The sequence below is a fragment of the Balaenoptera physalus genome (genome assembly GCF_965194825.1).
Source record: "Balaenoptera physalus genome assembly, chromosome: 2".
NCBI lineage: Eukaryota > Metazoa > Chordata > Mammalia > Artiodactyla > Balaenopteridae > Balaenoptera > Balaenoptera physalus.
This window is the reverse complement of record NC_138883.1, coordinates 9,051,318-9,061,003: the sequence shown is the minus strand read 5'-3', so window position 1 is coordinate 9,061,003 and position 9,686 is coordinate 9,051,318. Positions and strand designations below refer to the sequence as shown.

Below are 9,686 nucleotides of genomic sequence, written 5' to 3'. Positions count from 1 at the left end.
CACCGGACTCTGGGCGCAGTGTCGGCACAAAAAGCCTGTTAACCCTGACCCTGGCAGGCCAGCCCCGCGAAAGCACCGCTGGCACCCCCTAGGGAACTGGGCTCAACAGCACGGGGCAGGGCGCCAACAGCACTGGACTTGGGTTCAGGGCTGGTTCTTGCACCCACCAGACCAGGCGACCTCGTGCCTCAGTTCCTCCCTCCAGCACGCGAAGAGAAGCGACAGTGAGCCTTCCGGGGTTCCACCGAGCCCCGCCCTCGGGGGTGGGCCAGGGAGCGGTCACGTGAAGGGGCGCCTTGCCCCCTCCCCGCCCCGAGCCCCGCCCCGCCCCGCCCCGCCCCCAGGCTCCAAGCCCTCATCCCTGTGCGCGCAGAGGGAGCTGAGCGCGCCGCGCGGGCTCGGGACCTGCCGCCCCCACCCGGTTGCCGAGGTCGGCGTCGCCGCCGCGGGGTTTCGGGGAGGCCTGCTCGCTGCGTGGCCTTCTCCCGGGCAGCTGTGCGGGCGGCTGGACCAGCAGCGGCAGGGAGGACTCGAGCGCCGGCGGCAGCAGCGACACCATGGATCTGTCCTTTATGGCCGCACAGGTAATGGGGCTCCTTCCACGCGCGCCCCGGGCCGCCAAGTTTGGGCAGGTTCGGGGCCACGGTCTCGCCCTCCCCGCCGGGGCTGAGCGCACCGGGAGGGTTCAGGTCGGGCGGTGGCGCCCGCCGGGGATCCGAGCGCGGGTCCTTTGTCCGGAGCTGGCATCCCCACTGGGTGCGCGCGTCTGGGGCGGCGAGCATGGCTCCTGGGGGTGGGGCAGGCTGTGCGCCCAGTGTTCCCCGGATCGACCTGTGCGAGGGGCCTCGGCAGGGGTCCCCTCCCTGCCCATCCCCCACCTGCGGTCCTCCCTCCGTTGCCCCGCAGCCCTCCAAGGCGGGGCAGCGCAGATCCGTGCGCACCCGGGTGGGCAGGCAACCTCGCTCTTACCATTCTGTATCTTCCCGAGGCGCCGGGTAATCTGTCATTTGCTGCTGACCTCGGGCTCCTCCCCCCTCACTTTTCTCCCGTTTGGTGGAGACCACAGACTCTGTAGCCCGAGGAAGGCGGCGAGACCCGCTCTGTGACCAGCCAAGCGCCAGAGCGCAGCAGTCGTTTTCTCCTTTTTCTGCTTTGTGCTGAGTCTGTAGCCATCAGTGCCTGGCGCGACCATAACTCTTCTCTCGACACAAAACAGGTTCCCAGTGGCAGACAAAACAGATGACCTCTCATCGCTTGGATTTTTTCTCCAGGGGAATCCCCTGAAGCTCTGCGCGTGGAGTGATCTTTATGTTTGGTGCCTTAACTCTGGAGCCAGAACAAAGGCAGACGCCTGCTTTCCGGAGCTGGAGCTGTCTGTGGCCTTTTGGAGTTACAGCCTGGCTCCAGGGAAGGGCCACCGCATTTGGGCTAGGGAAGTAAGTCCCCATGTACCAAATTCAGACCTTGCACCTTCTATCGAGTTGGTTATGTTGGAAGCCCAGTGGTAGGAAGGCCCCCCAGGTTCCCTCTGTCCCCTGGGCATGTGGCAGGGGCTCCACTGGCTGCTGTTTACTTTTCCAGGGAATGGAGTTTCAGGGGACACTTTCCTTTTCCCCCAAACTTCACCATGGTGGAAATCTGTTTAAAAAGTAGCAGCAAAATCTAGGCTGTAGGGACAGCGAGCTCCCAGCGCAAGCAGGAATGGGTGCAGGATCCCCAAGTTGGCTCAAGGGAACCCAGATTCCAGCTCTTGGCAGTCTCTTAACAGCTTTTCCATAATGCTAATTGCTCCCATGAACCAGGCTGGTCTTTTCTTTTGCCTAATTTTCTGTCTGCTGTTCATAAACCCATGTTTATAAATATTGTCATATGGACATCATTTTAGATACTGCTGACTGTAACTGCGTGATGACTGAGGAGGCTTCACCGGATTTATTTCTAGAGGGGAGAAGAGCTCACACAATATCTACCTCTGCCTCCCAGCACTGGATCCCACCAAACAGCTGGCATTTCCATGGTTACAAGATAAATTGATTACTGCTAATCCTGGGGCTGGCTGGAGCATCAGGAGTTGCTATGGTAACTTGACAAAATAAACATAGGGCTTTTCAGCACCTATAGGCAGATCTGCGCAGAGATGGAGTTCTGTATTTTTTTTTTTCTTTTTTGTTTACGATTCAAGTTTAATGTGGTCAATTTATTACTGTGGACAGATGTTTGGGCATTGATTACACACTCAGTCCTGGGTTAGCTGCAGGGACAGAAATGTGAAGTGCCACCAAACGGGGAGAGATGCTGACGTTTTGCTGAGCATCTGCTATGTGCCAGACGCAGGCGCTTACACACTTGATTATAGTAAATCCTTACATGTCTGTGACACTGGCACTGTTATCCCCATTTTACAGATCAGGATACCAAACTTCAGCGAAATGAAACAATTTGCCCAGGACACACCATTAGCAAGGAGGAAAATGGGTTTCAAATCTGGGTCTGAGGATCTGCAAAGCTGCTGGGTTTCCACCTTATTGCTTCCCCCTGAGAAAGACACAAAATAAGGGACAGGAAGGACATATTTAAAGATGACTCATCTCTCCTCCTCCCCCCAGGAAGTGCTCTCCTCGTGGTGCGTCGTGATCTAATGGATTTCATTCTGGTGTTGCTCTGTCCCTCTTATCCTCACAAGGGTGGGAACTTTTACGTCTTTGTCTGTAGCACTTAGCAGTGCTTGGGCACAGTGAGTGCACAGCATATGCTGTGGGTGTACAGTGACTGCTGCATGTGACCAAGTCGATGTCCCCACGCGTCAGCAGAAGGCAGTTTGATAGAGACATGTGAAGGCCTCCATCCACTTATTCAGCTAATGTTGAGTGCCTGCCTTGTGCCAAGCTCTGTGTCAGGCACTGGGACAAGGATGCTGGGGGACAAAGTTGAATGGGATGTAGATTTTCTTTCTGGATGCTTGGAGAGTAGTGGAGAAATGATGGACCAGGCCATTCCTAGAAAGGGCGACCAAAATGCCTGGTATAAAGTAGGCCCTCCACAAGCATCTGTTAGATGATTGGATGAGGATAAGACAAGATGTATGTGCAGGAAAAGCCATTAACAGGAAAAGATAGTGAATTTGAGGTGTCACATGCCGCCCCCCCCGCCCAAACACCTGTTCATCGGTACTTGAGGCTGGGGGTTCTGATGGCTGAGAACTAGAGGCAGATTCTCCCTGGCGGTCCAGTGGTTGGGGCTTGGCGCTTTCACTGCCATGGCCCCGGGTTCAATTCCTGGTCAGGGAGCTAAGATCCCGAAAGCCAGGCGGAGCGGCCAAAAAAATAAAAAATAAGCAGAGAGGCATGGAGGTAGGAAAGCCCAGAATATGTTCACAGAATCCTTCAGGAAACTGGAGGGTAGGGAGCATAGTAGAACTGGGGGACAGAGGCCAGGGCCAGGTTGTAAGGTACTAACTGCCCAGGATGAGAAGTTCACATTTAATCAGTAGACGGTGGGAGCCATTGTAGGTGACTGAGCAGGAGTAGTTTATAATTGAAGCGGTGCCCTGGGAAAGCCCCAGCCCCCGTAGAGGCCAGAAGCTGGAGGGATGGATGGAGTCGGAAGTGCACACCTGTTTGATTCACTGATGGAGTGAAAAAAACCCATATTCTTGTGGCTCCAAAACCCAAGTCTCTTCCCCTTCACCAAGTTGTGAAATATGATTCCTCTTCATGGCTTAAAAAGACCTGGAGGATATATGCCATTTTAGATAGATTTCCTTCTCAAAAGCTAAGCATCAAAAAGACACTCTTCTTGGATGTACAGAGTGGACATCAGTTATCCAACAAATCCTCTTATGCAGATGTGCCCTCCCTGGTGCGGGTACACCGGGCTGTGGGTTTGGGCTTAGAAGAGGCTGTGGTCGCTGAAGATGTAAAGACTCAGCTCGACCCTGAGCCCTGGAGGCACTCAGCCTCTCTTTCCCCCACCCTGGAAACACCCCAGCCCCACTCTACACAGTCCCTGGAGATTCTGGAGGGTTGAATAGTAAACAGGGGCATGCATTTCCCTATGGCCAGGGATGGCCAGGAGGGCAAGGCTACCCGGGCCCCCTAGGAGCTGGAGGGGAGCGGAGAGTCACAGATCTTGAAGACTGATCCTCAAATCCCTTCGTTGTCGGTGGGCTAGCCTGTCTCCAAAGACGGCCCCATCCATTCCTTCCCTACCTCCTGGAGGTACATGTTGGCCCCCCATGAGAGAGATTAAGATCTGATTCCCCTCCCCTTAATGTGAGCTGGCCTTAGTGATTTTTCTGTCCAAGACAACGCAGTGTGAGTGACATTCTGAGATTAGCTTGACATTCTGAGATTGGTTTGTAAGAAGCCTGCAGCTTCCACCTGGGACTCTTGGAGCGCTTGCTCTGGGGGAAGCCCAGCATCATGCGTGAAATTCAGAGACCCTGAGACCTCGGGAAGGGAATGAACATTTAAGAGACCTACTGTGTGCTGGGCCAGCGCATGGAATGAGCTAGAGGGACAGGGAGCCCCGTTTACGTGTTTCTAGGTTGTAACTCCTTGTAGGACAAGCATGCCTATGGCATAAGAGCTCGCTCTGATTTTTTGTCTTGCATTGTTCTTGCAGTGACTAGTTTAAACCCAGTAGTTCCCAAATGTTGCTCCCACTAGAGTCACCTGGGAGCTTTTAAGGGTCTTGCGGCCCAGGTCCTGCCCCAGACACTCCCATCTGAGTCTGGAGCTGGGAGCCAGCATCAGTGTTTTCTTTTCATCCCCTAATTGATTCCAGTGTGCGATCAAGGTTGAGACCCAGACCCTAAACCCACACTGTGGGGCTGTTCCCCTCCCCCATCTTTGCATGGAGCAGGTCCTTGGTCCCTTTTAGGTCCTAAAAAGTCATGTTGTCCCTGGAAGTCACTCCAATATCAATTCAGCAAATTAAAATATTCAGGCCCAAAATAATGTAACCTGGGAGCTTGCTCCAAAATTGAGGTTCTTGTTTGGGATTAGCAGATGCAAACTATATAAACTATATAATATATATATATATATGTATATATATATATATATATATATATATATATATGTATATATATATATATATATAATATGGAATATATATAATATATAATATGGAATGGATAAACAACGAGATCCTACTACATAACGCAGGGAACTATATTCAATATCTTGTGATAAACCATAATGGAAAAGAATGTGAAAAAATACGTGTGTGTGTGTGTATAACTGAATCACTTTGCTGTACACCAGAAACTAACACAACATCGTAAATCAACTGTATACATCAATAAAATAAATTTTTAAAAAAAGAAAGAAAATTGAGGTTCTCCCTTCCTCCAGACCACACCTGGCACAGGTGGGAAACCTAGAGTTGGAATGGGTGCCTATATTACTGTCGTGGTACAGACAGGGAGGAAACGGAGAGCCCAGGTGGTTCGGCTGACAGGCGGGGGAGCCATGAGTGGGGCTGACACAGGAGCACCGTTCACGTCGTCATACCGCCTCCCAGAGCAGTCCAAGTGCTGGGGGACGGTGGGAGGACCCGGGACCCTTCCACGGATCAGCTTCAGGGAATCGTTGAGCCCCCGAGGTACACAAAGTAGCATGTTTACGTACATTTTGAAACAAGTTTTTAAAGAAATCTGTATTCATTTCCTACGGCTGCCGTAACAAATTACCAAAAACTGGGTGACTTAAAACAGCAGAAATGTGATCTCTCCCAGTTCTGGAGGCTCCAAGTCCAAAGTCGACAGGGCTGTGGTCTCTCTGAAGGCTCTGGGGAGGACAAGCCCGTGACTCTCTCTTAGCCTCGTGGGTGTGGTCTGCAATCATTGGTGTTCCGTAGCTTGTCTGTTCTTCTGTTCCTATCAGGACACCAGTCATATTGGATTAGGGCCCACCCTATTGACCTCATCTTCTTTTGATGACATCTGCAGAGATCTTATTTTCAAATAAGGTCACATTCACAGGTACTGGGAATTAGGACTTCAGTATATCTTTTGGGGAGACACAGCTCAACCTATAATAGGGTCTGAAGATCCCTGAAGAATGAGGATCTTGGTTTTTGTGTTGGTGGTCACTGGTCTTTGAGAGGCAGTGGAGAGATCACTTCTCTAAACCTCAGTTTCATCATCTGTGTAATGGGGACAAATGGCCTACCTCGTGGAACTGTTCATCTAGTCATTTAACAATCATTTCCTGTGTGCTAGGCCCTCCCTACGTGGAGCACTGGGGGACAGAGGGTCACAGGCCCTGCCGTGTGATATGTGACAGGGTGGAGGTAAACATAGGTGCCCTGGTACGGCAGAAGAGGCATCTCATTCAGCTCTGGAGGTCGGGGAAGGCTTCCGGAGGTTTGAATTGAGCTGAGTTTGAAGGATGCATAGCTGTTATATAGACGAAGGAGGACACTCCAGGTGGGGGGAATGACATGAAATGGCTTGAAATGGAAGGAGCTTGAATAGTGTCTCTTATTGGGAATGAAGGTTGCAAGTGACCATTTGGTTGGGCCGAGGGGCAGGTGGGAGGGAGCGGAGATGAAGCCGGAGGGACCAGGGCCAGGCAGGTGGCCTCATGGAGTGGAGCAGGGTGGGGTGGGGGGCTGTGGTGACCTGAGAGCGGGGCTGTGGCCTGGAGGGGGCACAGACAGCGTCTCTGAGCTCCAGCAACTTGCCCATGCTGTGCAAACTCACAGGCCCAGGGCTGCGGGTGCTTGTGGGTTTTTAAGAAAACTGAAAACTCCGATGCTTATAAGCAGTCTGGATTTTCAAATGTAGGCAACTAATTAAAAATTTTAAACTAACCGACCAACGATGATGTGGGCTGTTTTAATAATTACTTATTGCTTACCATTTCAGTTACTCCGTGGTAGCAATAATTTCTTTTGTGGGACCAGAATTTAGGAAGAAGTGGGCTAGGCAGTCTGTTTCTGCCCTGATGGCATCAGCTGGGGCCTGGGGCTGGAGTCTCACAGCTTCACACACATGTCTGAAGATGCAAATGTTTCATCTTCAATGTTTCATCTTCAGTGAAACATCCAGCAAATGTTTCTTTAGGCAAGTGGGGCTTCCTCCCAGCATGCTGGTATCAGGGTCATCGAACTTCTTGTGTAGCACCGCCTTCACTCTCGAATCAGCATTCCTAGGTGGACGCTGCGAAGCTTCTTATGAACCAGACTGGGAAGTCCCAGAATGTCACTAACTCCACATTCGTTTGGTCAAGAAAATCTGAAGGCCAGCCCAGATTTAAGGACAAGGGAACCAGATTCTACCTCTTGATGCAGGAAGCAGCACGCATGTCCAAGGGGGAGGGAGGGATGAATGGCAAACATCTTTGGACACAGGCTACACCTGGTCCAAACAGAATAGGTATGTGGGCTGGATTCATCCTGGGACTGCCACTGTGAAAAGTATCTCTAGACTAGACAGATGTGTGTGGAGCTTGACAAAACCTTATAAAAAATTTCCAAGCCCAGGAGAGAAGTAAATTATTCCTAAGGAGCTGCACCATAACTTTACTAGACTGAACCATACGAAGTTGCTGATGTTGGACCATTTTGACCTACAAAATGAAAATTTCATATAGTTCAGCCTAATAGGTACTAACTGGGAAGACAGTAGTAGGTTCCTTGAGTTATGGAGGGAAGAAGAGCTGTGGGACACGGGATGGAGTGAGGAGACGTGGGAAGGGGGATCACTACCTGCTGGGGGGAGATCTGAGGAGGCTTCGTGGGTTTAAGGAGCAGGGCCCTCCCCTGACTTCCCCCTTCAGCCCAGCTCTTAGAACCCTGGCCTTGCTGGTGGGAGGACACAGTCCCACCTGGAACATTATGTCCCACTGAGTGGGTCTTTCTGGAAGATAAGATGCATGGTCTAATCATAGCTGAGATGCTGATAACGTCCACTGCTCGTCTCCCTTCTCCCTTCTCCCACCCTCCCTCCCCTCCAAGGCCCCCTGGGCCTTGGGAGTCTCACGGTTAATTTGCATTTTAATCATTTTTCATGGAGGGGGGAAAAACCGCAAAAGACTTCTGGTCAAGTTGAAGACGCGATTCTGTTATCTCTTGAAATGGTCGTAACTATTCTCAAGGGCCAGTGGGAGCATTCCCAAAGATTTGCAAGAAACCAGCAGCAGTTTTCCCTCCCCAGAGGAACACAGCGCTTCCCAGAGAAATAGAATTCTAGGGAGTCTGGCAATCTGCTACTTAGAGACTGTTTTCCCCAGCCAGCAACTGCTCCTTTTTCTTTAAGCAAGAATTATTAAAATACAAATTGTCTGTTATCTCAGATGTTTTCAACCAAAGGGCTTGTCTTGAACTTTGAATTCCGATTTTAAAGATTTAAATATTTTATCATTCTAATTAGACCTGCCTCGGGAGAGCATATAGTGCTACGTTTTTGCAGGGGTATAATGAGAAGTTAAAGAAGAAGTAAAAATCCGTAGTACATTTTGTAGACCAAATTTCTAGATAGTGTTTTAAGGATCAAGACATTCCATCTGACTTGAAACAATTATATCTCACAGAGCGAAGAGAACCAGGTCATCTGGAAGTGGATTGCAAATCTCCAGTTGAACACTTGAGTGTTTGTGGAGCACCTGCTGTGAACTCAGCCCAACTTTGGGGGTCCAAACCCCAGCTTCTGTACTCTGAGATGATGGAAACCCATCTCTGTTTACTCCCTCCCGGTTCTGTCCCCTCAAGATGCCCTTGTACCTTCCCATCATAGCTGCCTTTTATCAAATGTTTAGGAGGTACCAGGCAGGCCCTGGGTTGAATAATACATAGAATCTCACTTCTAAATCCTATGACATCCCCATGGACTAGGCAATTTTAAGATCCATTTTACAGATGAGAAAACTGAGGCTTAGAGAGGCAAAGTCACTTGCCCCAGGGCACATAGGCTGGGATTCAAACCCAGATCTCTGTGCCTCTTCAGCTTATTTTTTAAATCCAATTTTACAATCTCTGCTTTCTGACTGGAGTGTTTAAACCATTTATGTTTAATGTGCTTTTTTAATAGTTGGGTTTAAATTTACTATCTCACTGTTTGTTTCCTATTGGTCCCACCTGTTCTTTGTTCCCCTTTTCTACTTTTTCTGCCTTCTTTTGGATTCATTGAGAATTTTTTATTATCTCATGTTGTCTCCTCTCTTGGCTTATTGGCTATAACTGTTTTGTTATTTTAGTGGTTGCTTTAGGATTTATAGTGTATATCTTTAGCTTAGCACAGCCTATCTACAAATGACATTATGCCACTTCACATTCAGTGTAAGAACCTTATAACAATACACTTCTATTTCTCCCCTCTAAACTTTTGTGCTATTATTGTTGCACATTTCACTTTTATGTGTGTTTTAAACCTCACATTGTATTGTTATCATTTTTGTTAAAAGTTAATTACCTTTTAAAGAGATTTAAATAGTAAGGGAAAAACTTAAATATTTTCCCATATGGGTACTATTTCCAGTGCTCTTTATTCCTTTGTGTAGGTCCATATTTCTATGTGTTATCACTTTCTTTCTGTCTATAGGACTTTAACATTTCTAGAAGTTCAAAAGTGCTGGTGATGAATTCTTTCAGTTTTTGTATGTCTGGGGAAAAAAGTCTTTTTTTTTTTGGCTTTCATTTTTGAATGTTTATTTTTTACTTGGCATAGAATTCTAGATTGA

General features: G+C 49.1%; 1 protein-coding gene across 1 annotated transcript in view; it reads left to right on the top strand.

The window, feature by feature from the left end:
- Window positions 1-346: 346 nt before the first annotated feature.
- The window catches only part of LOC309654409 (uncharacterized protein C14orf132), a 47,940-nt gene continuing 38,600 nt past the window's right edge, over window positions 347-9,686 (top strand). The window contains exon 1 of the mRNA XM_082448313.1: window positions 347-584. Within this exon, the coding sequence (XP_082304439.1) occupies window positions 558-584 (27 nt within the window). The 5' untranslated portion in view covers window positions 347-557. The remainder of the gene's footprint in view (window positions 585-9,686) is intronic.